Source organism: Leptodactylus fuscus, chromosome 4 (genome assembly GCF_031893055.1).
Source record: "Leptodactylus fuscus isolate aLepFus1 chromosome 4, aLepFus1.hap2, whole genome shotgun sequence".
In the NCBI taxonomy this organism is placed as follows: Eukaryota; Metazoa; Chordata; class Amphibia; order Anura; family Leptodactylidae; genus Leptodactylus; species Leptodactylus fuscus.
In genome coordinates this window covers 117,145,453-117,158,698 of record NC_134268.1, presented here as the reverse complement: position 1 = coordinate 117,158,698, position 13,246 = coordinate 117,145,453, and the positions used below count along the sequence as shown (strand labels likewise).

General features: G+C 40.5%; 1 protein-coding gene across 1 annotated transcript in view; it reads left to right on the top strand.

The window, feature by feature from the left end:
• Positions 1 to 11,504, top strand: part of ANKH (ANKH inorganic pyrophosphate transport regulator) — a 97,810-nt gene extending 86,306 nt beyond the window's left edge. The window contains exons 10-12 of the mRNA XM_075270979.1: positions 676 to 799; positions 8,027 to 8,126; positions 8,745 to 11,504. Coding sequence (XP_075127080.1) covers positions 676 to 799; positions 8,027 to 8,126; positions 8,745 to 8,861 — 341 coding nt within the window. The 3' untranslated portion in view covers positions 8,862 to 11,504. The remainder of the gene's footprint in view (positions 1 to 675; positions 800 to 8,026; positions 8,127 to 8,744) is intronic.
• Positions 11,505 to 13,246: the final 1,742 nt, after the last annotated feature.

The window sequence follows — 13,246 nt, the reverse complement described above, 5'->3', positions numbered from 1 at the left end:
AAAGTAAGGGCTCTTTCAAAAAATAAGTGTTAATAGTTTATTTTTGTTAGGTGTAATCAGTTTTTATTACATTTTTCATAAGTAAACAGGGTAAGTGCACAGTACAGAATACAGACAATGGTACGAACATCATAACAATGTGTGTGCAAATGTACATAAAGGTTCAAAACAGGCAAGGGAGGAGAAAAATAGGGTAAGAGAAAAGAAAGGGGGAGACGAAAAGACACCCGGGAACACACAGACATCAAGGGGGGGGAACAAGAGGAAAGGACAGAGGTTGGCAGGGGAGGGGGGGGGGGGTTGGGAGAGTCATGAGAATAGGTTAGAGAACCCGGATGACTCCCGAAACACTACCCACGGCCACTAGAGGGTCTCAAACCTGGAGGAGGTAGGGGAATTCTCCGCAGTAGTTTATTTATCATAGTAACTTGTCTACCATTAAGTCTTCATACGTTGCAGAAGTAAGTAAGAAAGCTTCAATTATTTTTACATTAGAATGAATACAGACGGACCGTGTTCTGTCTGTATCAATCACTCACCTAATGGCCTATAACAGATGGAAACAAGGAAGATTAGTAACAATAGTGTGAATAGTGGTAAATGTGATACCTGCATTCAGGAGACACTGTGTAAGCACTACATTGTTTTATTCTCTTCTGATTTTTCTTCATTCAGTTACCGTGCGGGCCCACTTAACTGGATGGCTGATGACACTCAAGAAGACATTTGTGTTGGCACCAAGCTCTGTCTTAAGAATAATCGTCCTCATCTCTAGTCTTATTATCTTGCCTTATCTAGGGTAAGTTTCTTCTTCACATGACAGCATGGTAAACCATGACCTTGAGTACTGGATTATACTAGTGCCAGAGAGTGTGTCCAATTCATATCCTAGTGTATTCTATTCATATCCTAATAGAAAGTGCTGATTTCTATTAGGACTTGAGCAGGAGTCTGCTTCCTCCCCTAGGATGAGTAATGTCATTTTTAAAAAAATTTATAAGAAAAAATTGTGATTGAAATAGATATTTTGTAGAGATGAGCGAGTACTGTTTGGATCAGCCGATCCGAACAGCACGCACGCATTGAAATGAATGGAAGCACCTGGTACTTCCACTTTGACGCCGGCTGCTTAACCCCCCGCGTGCCGGCTACGTCCATTCATTTCTATGCGAGCGTGCTGTTCGGATCGGCTGATCCGAACAGTACTCGCTCATTTCTAATATTTGGTACTGGCACAATTAGAACAATTCATGGAAAAATTAATAAACCAAAAACCAAAACAAACAGGTGAAATATTGCTGTTTTCTCAGTTTTCCCTATAAAAATATTAACATCAGACACTGAATTATTATATGTGCTACAAAAGTGATGCTTTAAAAAAAGTTAGCATGGCGGTATGTTTCTGAACAGTTGTTGCTTTTCCAAACGACGACATGGCGTTGATAGATGTATGTCAAGATATTAGAAATGTTTGACATTCCTATGCCACACTGGTAACACAGTATACTTTATTTGTAGGAAAACTTTAAGCTTTTTAAACACATTTTTATTAAAGCATAACTATAACTTTTAATTTTCTGCCAACATTTATGTCAATAATAACTTTTGGAATATTCTTTATTAACAAATTTTTGCTCCTTACTGTGAAATCCTGCACCGCTTTATTCTTCCCCTTGCTTCTGTCCCTGAATGTTACTGTGTATGGAGTAGGGGCTTGGAATAGGGTTGTGTAAAATGCAGAGAAATGAGGATAGAAGTGGATCACTTCAATCAGTTCTATCTCGGACATTATAAAATATACAAATTTACTTTGGGTGTCATATGAAAGAGGAGATGTCATAAGGCTTTCAGCACTAGCTATATTATTGCCAGAGATTTCACTGGTTGAAAACACATTGGGGATTGAGATATTTATATCCTATACATTATGCAGTTGCATAAAATATCATAATCTCGACTGATTTCAAGCAGTGATGTCTCTAGAAATAATATATAGAAGAGCATATCTTATTTCATATGACACCTAAAGCAAGTTTGTATGTTTTATAGTCTCTGAGATATAACTGATTGAAGTGACCCTTTCCCAACCCTCATTTTCTGTACATGTTACACAGCTCCGTACTCCAAGCCCGGACTCCATATACAGTTATGTAAGAGGCAAGAAACAGCTTTCAATATAGAAATAAGGAAAATGGTGAAAAAATGAATTTCACAGAAAGGATCCAAAAGTTGCTAATAAAGTATATTACAAAATGTATTAATGATACAGATACTGCCAGATAATCAAAAGTTGTCCGAAAGTTTAGTTACACTTTAAATCATTATCTCTCTATATTCTAAAAATGAATTTCTGTCTGTTCTCTAATGCAAACCAAATGACTGTACCGAGCTTCACCAAATTTGGTACAGAGATACTTCAGGTATCCAGGAAGTTTGAAGACAAAACCCCAACTCGCTCGGACGTACCGTTGCTGAGATACAGAATTCAAAACACAATGCCCCCCCCCCCCCCTAGCCGATACAAACCTGCAAGTCTTTCACTCATATTCCAACTGCAATACACACGGTCACTCCACATGCACAATCCAACACTGATATCCAAACTGATATACACGCATCAAAGGATTAGATACACAGATCAGCACACAGTATCACACGCCACAGGATTAGATACATGCATCTGCACACAGTTCCACACACTGAAGGATTAGATACGTGCATCTGCACACGGTTTCACATGCCGAAGGTTTAGATACACGCGTCTGCACACAGTACCACACGCCGGGGGATTGGATACATGCGTATGCACACAGTACCACATGCCAAAGGATTGGATAAACGCATCTGCACACAGTTCCACACAACAGAGCATAAGATATGCACGTCTGCACACTGTACTACATGCCATAGGATTAGATACGCGCGTCTACACACAGTTCCACACTTCATAGGATTAGATACGTGTGTCTGCACATAGTTGTACACGCCATAGGATTAGATACACGTGTCTACACACAGTACCACATGCCGTAGGATTACATACGCACGTCTACACACAGTTCCACACGCCGTAGGATTAGATACGCTCCTCTTCACACAATACCACACAGGGGAGGATTAGATATGTGTGTCTGCACACAGTACCACAAGCCAGAGAATTAGATACGCATCTCAGCACACAGTACCACATGGGGGAGGATTAGATACGCGCATCTGCACACAGTACCACATGCCAGAGGATTAGATACACACAGTATCACATGCCGTAGGATTAGATACACGCGTCCACACAATACCACGGGAGGATTAGATACGTGCGTCTGCACACAGTAACACACGACCGAGGGTTAGATATGCGCGTCTGCACACAGTTCCACACGCTGAAGGATTAGATACGTGTGTCTGCACAAAGTACCACACGGGGGAGGATTATATACGCACATCTGCACACAGTTCAACCCGCCGGAGGATTAGATACGCATGTCTTCACATAGTATCACCGCCAGAGGTTTAGATACGCGCATCTACACACAGTACCACACAGGGGAGGATTAGATACACGTATCTGTACACAGTACCACACGCCAGAGGATTGGATATGCACATCTGCACACAGATCCATACACCAGAGGATTAGAAACGCACGTCTGCACACAGTACCACACGCCAGAGGATTAGATACGCACATCTGCACACAGTTCTACATACCAGAGGATTAGATACATGCGTCTTCACACAATACCACACACTGGAGGATTAGACACATGCCTCTGCACACAATACCACACGCCAGAGAATTATATACGCATCTCAGCACACAGTACCACACGAGGGAGGATTAGATATGCGTGTCTGCACACAGTACCACACGCCAGAGGATTAGATATGCGCGTGTGCACACAGTACCACATGCTGTAAGATTAGATATGCATGTCTGCACACAGTTTCACTTGCCGGAGGATTAGATACGCGCCTCTTCACACAATACCACACGGGGGAGGATTAGATACGCGTATTTGCACACAGTACCACATGCCGGAGGATTAGATATGTGCATCTGCACACAGTACCACACCAACAAGGATTAGATACTTGCGTCTAGACACAGTACTACACAGGGAAGGATTAGATACAGCTTTACTCCAGGTATCCATAACAACTGATCCATGTTTTTCACTGATATCCAAAATGAGATACACATAATCACATGACGCTTATGGACATACACACAAACCACAGTGCAAAATTGGACAATTCTTATGGAGCCACTACACAAACATAAAATGTAATATACCCGTGCGATGCTGGGTCCTCCTTCTAGTATTGTATATATTGCAATCTGGTGTTAATAAAACAATTCTTCAAAAAATGTCACTAAACTGCGTTCTCAGTGATAAAGATTAATAGGTAAGGCTCTTGGAATGTGTTGTTGGAAATGTGAAAAAATCAGTTGACCCTGAAGGCCCAAAATAGGCAATCTTGTAAGAGATAAAACATGACTTTATAGATCGGTACAGCTTGTACGGTATGTTATATATAATGTTCAGTAACCTTTCACCAGCTACACAACATAAAGTTAATGTTTAATTACATAGAACAAGCCTGGTTAATTATACTTCATGTCTTACTTATAGATGACATTATACTGCCAGTGAATCGTGTTATTGCTGTACTCTGAAGTTAGTTACTCACATACCGTACAGGATATAGTTAGCATTCTGATAAACTCACAGTCCGCTGTGCACATTAGATAATGTCATAGCTAAACAAGACCTGACTGGAAGTGGTCAGGTAGTGAATGTCTGAGCATCATCTTCAATAGCTGCAATACTATGGCAGGCCTGGGAACCTCTATTAGGCTCCTGGCTATCATAGGAACAGCACAACTCCCACAACATTACAGTGATGGAGCCACCATGCATCGGAAGAATTACCGACTCTGGAGGGGGCTTTTTTTCCCCGTTTTTTTATTTTGATTACTGCATGCAGTGCCTGCGATCAGAGTTCAGTCTGGCCATTAGCTCCAGGTCTCCACTGAATTGTACTCACTGTATTGCTTCCGAGCAGCCTACATCTTTAACCCTGCTAATCAGACAGAGTTGGGCCGATTGTCTACAAATGGTGGAAATTCAAGACCATTATCGGGCTAGGTTCACATCTGCGCTGGGCTCTCTGTTGTTCAGATCCATCGGGGACCCAAATGACAGAGAGGCGGACTGTTAAAACAGCGGTTACCTGCTGCTCACCAAAAAGAACATAAATGCTCCTCTGCAGTTATAAAGATCACATGGCCAAGCTAGAAGGCTATTGGAGCAATGTTTTGCAGACAGAAAAAAACCAAAATGGAGAGTTTTTGATTAAATGAGAAACGATTATGCTTGAAGAAAGGAAAATACTGCATTTCAAAATAAAAATCCTATGCCATCTGTGAAACACAGTGGTGGTAGTATCATGGTTTGGGCTTGTTCTGTTGCATCAAGGCCAGGATAGCTTGTCATCATGCATGAAACAGTGAGTTCTAAACTATACAAGCAAATTCTAAAGTGAAATGTTAGGATCTATCTGAGATGTATTACAAAGTGTCTTATATTCACCTGCACGGTTCATTCATGAAAACTTGTTTATAACTGGAGGAATTCTTTAACTCCTTCTCAACATCCGGCATACTATGACGGTGGATGCCAAGTGTTTAACTATGGTGGCCGCATTAACCCCTACAGCGCCTCGGTCAAAGCTGACAGAGGTGCCATTTTCCTGGCGGCGCCATTTTTCCTGTAATCGCAGGCACCCGGAATAAGCTCCGGGGCCTGCATCGCATTGCTATGCCAACCGGGAGCCATGTAAAGGCTCTCCGGCCTGTCATTCTATTCGTTCTATTGCAGGCGCATTAACAATGTAATGCATTGCATTAGTGAGCAGACTCTATGTCAGAATCTATATCAGATATGTCACTAACTCTATGCTATCGAATTAGAGAATCACATGTCAGCAATCCTGACTGGATAGCATAGAGTTAATGACATATTCCATAACCAATGACAGTGTGAGACACAGGATGACATGGATGAAACAATTGATGTTAGCAAGTTCATGTTGAACTGACTTTTGTTTCTGCTATTTTGTGATCAATTGGCCGGCCCTAGGTAGAAATCTCTGGATCTGTTCTGTTTTTTCCTTATGCATTGTACAGTATCCATGTAAAGCCTTTGGTGACAGGTTAGAAAGACTGAACATACGTGATGACTTAGCGTTTAAAGATACACAAATCTCTATTGACAACTAGGAACCAATTAAAGAGTCTTCTAGAAGATTGGGACATTGGGACAATGAACAGGAGGGTTAATCTCAATGTGCGTGTCTACTGTGCAGTCACAGAAATGAGCTCTCACTGGATAAACAAAGAGCATTGTTTGTGGAGTACTAAAGACTATTTGATATGGAACACAATGGACACTCAGCACTGAACACTTTTTCAGACTGTGAAGTTTTGGGAGAACATTTAATAGGTTTTATTGGAATTGTGATAAACTCCAAGCACCAGTTAGGCAAGGATGGGTTACAACAAAATACCTATTGTGCAGCGTTTTCCTGTTGTGCACAAGGGTCACCATGAAGAGCCAGCATCTATTAATATATAGGATCCTCACCACACCTAGGGTAGCCCTCACGGACAGTATGCACTGGTAAATCAATCATGCTTTGTGTAATCTGCTTATTTAGCCACTAGATGCAAAAACCTCTGATGAGCCAGGCCGTATACCTAGCAGAAGGGGGAAAGGGGGAAGAGTGTAATGTAGGCTCTACCCAAAACTTTGGGTTTAGTCCTGAGGTTATACTGCAGCGCTCTGCTTTCCCTTGAATACAAGCTGAAGCCATGAGGCCACTTATATAAATGGGCAATGCTGTGAAAAACTGATGGTTGCTGTTTGACCTTTACCAATACATGCTGGCCGTGAGGGTTACTCTAAGTGTGATGGGATCAAACTTAGAGGATCCTATATATTAATAGATATTGACTCTTCATGGTGACCCTTCTGCACAACAGAGAAGAGCTGCACAATAGGTGTTTGACCCAGAGTTTATATAAAAGTGTCATTCCGTGAAATAGTGCACCATTGAGATACATAATACTGGCCGCATGCATAAATTGGTGGACCATATGACTATGCAGTGGGACTAGCAACATCATCAAGATAATTGTAATGGAGACCCACCAAAGCTAATTCATGTATGGTCAACTTTTTAGCTCAAATTTGTCAATTCTTAAGTACTTTTACACCAGTTGAAACAATTCAGATATTTCAATGGGAAATTGAATATTACTATGAACCATAGCAGTGAGGGTAGTACTGATTCATGAGATGCTGCCTATTTCCTGCCTAAATGGCTGCCGGCAATGCAGCGGGTGTCATTTCCATCCTGCCATTGGTTGCACATGTATGTATGTGTTAGGACAGTGCGGCAGCTGCGGCCAAGGGGATGGGTCGCAGCTCGCTCCTCTGTTGTTGCGTTTTGCCGGCTGTCACGCTTTCCTACTTGATGGAGCCCTGCTTAGCAGGGATTAACTTCCTTGCAACAGCTGGGCGTGGTTGGTTGTCTGACGGACAAAGGTGTCAACCAATGAGCGCCCGGTGTGGGCAGCTGGGCTGGTCTGTTGGAACCGCCCTTTCCCCATTTAAGGAGGCAGGTGGCTCAGCCCGCTGCCCTAGCCTCATTCCAGATCCTCATTGCTGTATTGTTGTGTGCATGGTTCCAGTGCTGTTGCTCTGTAGTTGGCCTTAGAATTTCCTCTTAGTTAGAATCACACCTTAGGTCTCTGGCAGCAAGCTGCCCTGTTTCTGATTTGCACTGGTAGCACACACTCTGAACTCGTCTCTGTCTAGCTCAGAGCCCAGTTGGGCTCCGCAGGTTATTACTTTTTTTTTTTTTTTTTTTTAATTAACTTGCAGACCATAACAGTATGTATGTATGAGCATATTTAGCTTTTCTATCTTATTATATGTAATTGTTATATTACTGTGTGCAGGGTTCATGGGGCCACATTAGGAGTAGGATCCCTTCTTGCTGGCTTTGTTGGAGAATCCACGATGGTGGCTATTGCATCTTGCTACGTTTATCGAAAACAGGTAATGGCCTTTTACTTCTATTCATAACCATAAATCATGAAATCAGATATTTTATGTCTCCCTGATCCATAATATAATTACTAGTATTTCTCCATTAATCATTAGGAAAGGTGCAGTTACGGAATGCTGTTAGTATATGCCGCTGCAGATTATTTTACTAAGTATTTGCTTAACTGCTGTTTGAGAGTTAATGGTACCTATAACCTGGATACATTAGCTTCATGATGGCCAATACAAACCATATTGCATTCAACTGTTAGAACCTTATCAGAACTAAAATAATTACATATAAAGGACAAAATATAATTTTTCATATAATGGCTATCAGTCTAATGGCATTACAGGTACAAGGAATTACATTCTTTTATGTGTAGTAAACTTTCTATCTACTCCTGGAAGATGCAGCTAATAGCATCCATATCCCCTTGTATCACAAATTGTTATATATTCTAAAGTATACATGTGGCAGTCTTGTATCCAGTAAATATCGAAAAGTTCCCTTAGGACTAATTATAGATAATGTATTTGTGTTCCATTGACTCATGGCATTACCATATTTTCCAACCGGAATCTTGTCTGGTAAACTTAATTTCTAAGTGTTTCCATCTGATGTCTTAGAAAAAGAAGAAGAATGAGACAGAAACAGCGGTGGAAGGAGAAGACTCAGCAATGACTGACATGCCTCAGAGTGAGGAGTTAACAGACATTGTGGAGCTGAAAGAAGATGGTGAATGAGCAGGATATTGGCTGGAGTAGTAAGACCGCCCCCTCCTTGTCTTCGGTCTTCAAACAATTCTTATTTTCTTTGTATGGAAACCTAGTTTCAGAAGTCTCCAGGGTTTAGCATACTGGGTATGCTTCCTATAGACCGAGCCTGACAGAGGCTTCTTGCTTTACAGATATCATGCATTTATCTTCCCAGACCATGGACATGCAGTCAGCAGATCCTTCCGGATGGACTTTTGGACAGTGACTACACTGAGCTTCATTGGACAGTTCCCATTTGTCAACCAAAGCATTACAGTCTGGCTCTACTGGTAACAAAGCTGCCGTCCCATTATGTTCTTTATCTGACCGGTGTTTACTTATATAAGAGTACTGAAATTCAGCTCTGGGTTCTTATTTTAGTTACATTTCGTGAACCAATTCTCAGCTCAAAAGGATTTATTTTTAGAAAGCAGCTACAGAAGCACATATGAACTCAGCGACAAGTCACCGCACAAAACCGAGAGAAAGTGATTTTATACCACACATCAGTTGCTGATACATTGTAATGGTTACATCCAACTTTTAATATGCTTGACCTAAGTTTCTGTTTGTTTGGACCACCAAGTGTATCTCCGCTGTTAACATTTACAGTATCAATCTGTATAAAAAGTTGAGTCATTTTTGTATCTATTTTGCTTTAACTTATTGGCTACTAGTTGTAGATCTTGTCATTTTCTCCATTCTTATCTATGGTTGGTTTCAGAATTCTGCTGCTTGTCACTCAGAATTACCTTGTGACGTATCTACACTCCCCAGACCATAGATTGGATGACACCTTGGTGGCCCAATCCATTGGTCTGCAGCTGTGTTTCTTGACTCCCTCATAAGCAAGACTGTTGGACTTTGCCAACATGGAGGGAGATAGGAGACTGTCAGACAGTTAAGTACTAGTACTTCTAGGGAATGGATAGGTTGAGGCCTACTTGTCCAGTCAACAGCAAAAATATCTATGCAGAGTCCCTGTATCGTCCCAAAAATTTAGCAAGACCTGGATAGTAACATAAAACATAGAAAAATCCTAGTTAGATTCTACTGAGGTAAAGACATATTTGGCCTATAACTGTCCCCTGAGCGCCTGCATTATACCGCACGATGGTAACGGGAGGTTTCTGGACTTTTGGATCGTTTAGGTTAACAGTGGAGAAGAATGTGTCATATAAGATCATTTTGGAATAATTCAAAGTATTTACAGATTTACACAAAATGTTCTTACATTTTATTGGATTATCTCACGAGTCTGAAAAAATGAATTAAAACCTAATAACACAACACCCTAAGGCTGTGGAAACAGCTTTTTTGTTGCAGTTTTTGAGCCAAACCCAGGACTGGATTGAGCAGAAGGTAGAAGTATAATATCTTCATATAGATTTTCCATTCCTTCTGTAGCCATTCTTGGCTTTGGCTCAAAAAAACGCAACAAAATCTGAGTTTCTGCAACATGGGCCTCAGCCTAAAAATCATTTATAAAACTCAGGAGCCTACATGGCTTTAGATGCGGCTGCAAGTGCAGGCCAAATCCAGATCCGGATACCATTTTTGGATGGAAGGTGAAGGCCATCACCTTTATTAGTTGCTTTTTGTCAGTACTAGAGGCCCATATTGTATGTGTGTAAAAATCAGTGGTGTTAACTGTTTCTGTTCTGCATACCCTGTAATGTCCAGCTTACTATTATACAAATATTATCCCCAAAATACAGAAGATTTTTCTTCATTCTCCACATCTCTCTAAAGCCTTTGTCATCCATAAGCATTTTATGGGCAGCATTTTTATACTCCGCTAGTCTGCATATTATTTAGTCACTTTTTTCATAGATTATAATATGCTACTTATTTAGTGCCATAACTTATTTTTTTGTTCTGGTTAATAAAACAATGAACGGCACGTCTATATGTTGCTCGTGTCTGAATCCAGACATTGGAGTCCTACAATAGTTTAGCACTTTAAGTTATGTGATAAGAATGGCATTGTATCTAGAGGAGGTTGTAGATATTTCTCACAGCAATGCAATGCAATATGTAGTTTACTTGTATTGTTTTCCTCTTCACAACCATCTGAACTGGACAGAATTGTGTGGTATAAAACCAATTTATCAACATCAGAGCCTGCGATCATTTTTTCTATAGCATTTTAGAAAATACAAAGTGAACCCTGACTGGTTGCTTTGGGCACCAGGACACATTTTCTGTAGGTCAGCTGTGACAATTCCTACAACTCATACCTGTATATTGGCTCTACTTATTCTATGTTGATGTTAGATATGTATAAATTGTTACTTCCAATGGAGCCTCATCTTCCCTCTGGTTGTATAGAACTGAATATCTTTCTGGACACAGAATACAAAATGGAATATTTTTTTTAATAATATTTTTTTTCTCTGGGTACTTGACTAGAAATATAATCAGCAGTATTTTTGAATATTTGTGAATATATTTAAAATGTGTGTGGGGATATGGCTGGAAAAATCGACTTTTAAAACTGTAAAAAAATGAAAGATGTATATGAATGTGTTATGAGACACATCTACTAAATGGCAATTGACAATATGACTGGAAGAGTGAAATTCATTTTATGTAGAAATTAAAGGGAATATAATAAAACATTTAAACTAATTTGTGTGTGTGATCATATACTCAGGTAGACATCATCGTAGGCAACAGGTAAACATTGCTAAGGGGAAACTTACATCTGACCTATCAACCACCATGTCCCCTGCCTGGTGTTCTGAACTTACCAACAGACCATTAGCATTTCAGGAAAAAAAAACAAAACAAGGCAATACACTGTCTTCCAAAAAAAGTATTTGGACACCCATGCAAATGATGATATCTGTGGTCGTGATGTACGTCATGCCTTCCTCTGTTAAATAGGAAACAGCATTGACATTAGTCGCATACAGGATGCCACAAAGTGCAGAGTTGTCCGATTTCGAGAGAGAAATGGTCGATCCTTAAGGGAAATAGCAAGTGAACTGAATTACTCAAAATCAACAGTGGCCTATGTGATTACAAAGTGGAAGGTGAACGTTGATTGTCGGAATGTGCCCTGAGTCGGCAGACCCCCAAAACTGGGAGATGGAGACTGACAAGTGCTGGCCAGAGAAACCGCACCCAACCAATGGCTCACATACCCCAGGAGTATCACCAGGCATCCAGGAGTATTGTGTCGCTCAATACCATCTGTAGCATCTGCTGGGTTCTACCAACTACTGAATATAGAAAAACATTTATTCATTCTACTACAGGTGTCCCAATACTTATTGATAGACAGTGTATATCAGACACCATTCCGTGTAATAAAAGTAATTTATTCATGTCCACTCCAGAATGTCTCATTATAGTTCAATAGGGAGTGTTCTGGTGACAGACTCCCTTTATGTTGCTTAAAATACATCTTATACAGTTCTACCAGTCTAAGGCTACAGTCACACTTGCGTTTTCTTTTCACCAATTTTGGGCAGAAACCAGATATAGACTCGGCAGACCCCATTACATTCTTTGGGGCCTGTAGGTATTCACTTTTTAAGCAGATGAGGACCCGAAAAACAGAAACCCTAAAGTACGGAAAACCCGAAAGGTAGTGTGAACAAATTTTCTTATGGCAGTGTGGACACAATTCCCACAGGCACACTCTACAATTTTGTGCAAGCTTTTCCCAAAAGTGTAAAGGCTGTTGTAACTGCAGATAAGGTTCCAACTCCAAAAAAATAAAAATGGTTTTTGAATGGGATATCTCATGTTATGTACCATATTTTTAACAAAACCAATTGGAGGTCCATATAAATTATTGATTGACTTATTAATTCTATTATGGGGAAGAGGGAAAAAGCTATTCCACTGTTTTTATTTTTGCTACTTAGTGTACACTAAGGTCGAAATCACACAGGGTTGTTGGTAGCAGCCCAAACCACAGTCTCTTCCGAAGTAAATCCAAAATTGTGCATATAAAACTTAGCTTTAATTGTGCACATATTAAGACAACACCATCAATAAAGTACGTACAAGAGATTAAAATATAGAGATTAGAGATGAGCGAACACTAAAATGTTCGAGGTTCGAAATTCGATTCGAACAGCCGCTCAATGTTCGTGTGTTCGAACGGGTTTCGAACCCCATTATAGTCTATGGGGAACATATACTCGTTAAGGGGGAAACCCAAATCCGTGTCTGGAGGGTCACCAAGTCCACTAAGACAACCCAGGAAATGATGCCAACACCTCTGGAATGACACTGGGACAGCAGGGGAAGCATGTCTGGGGGCATCTAACACACCAAAGACCCTCTATTACCCCAACATCACTGCCTAACAACTACACACTTTACACACTCAATACCACCTCTCTGACAGTAGGAAA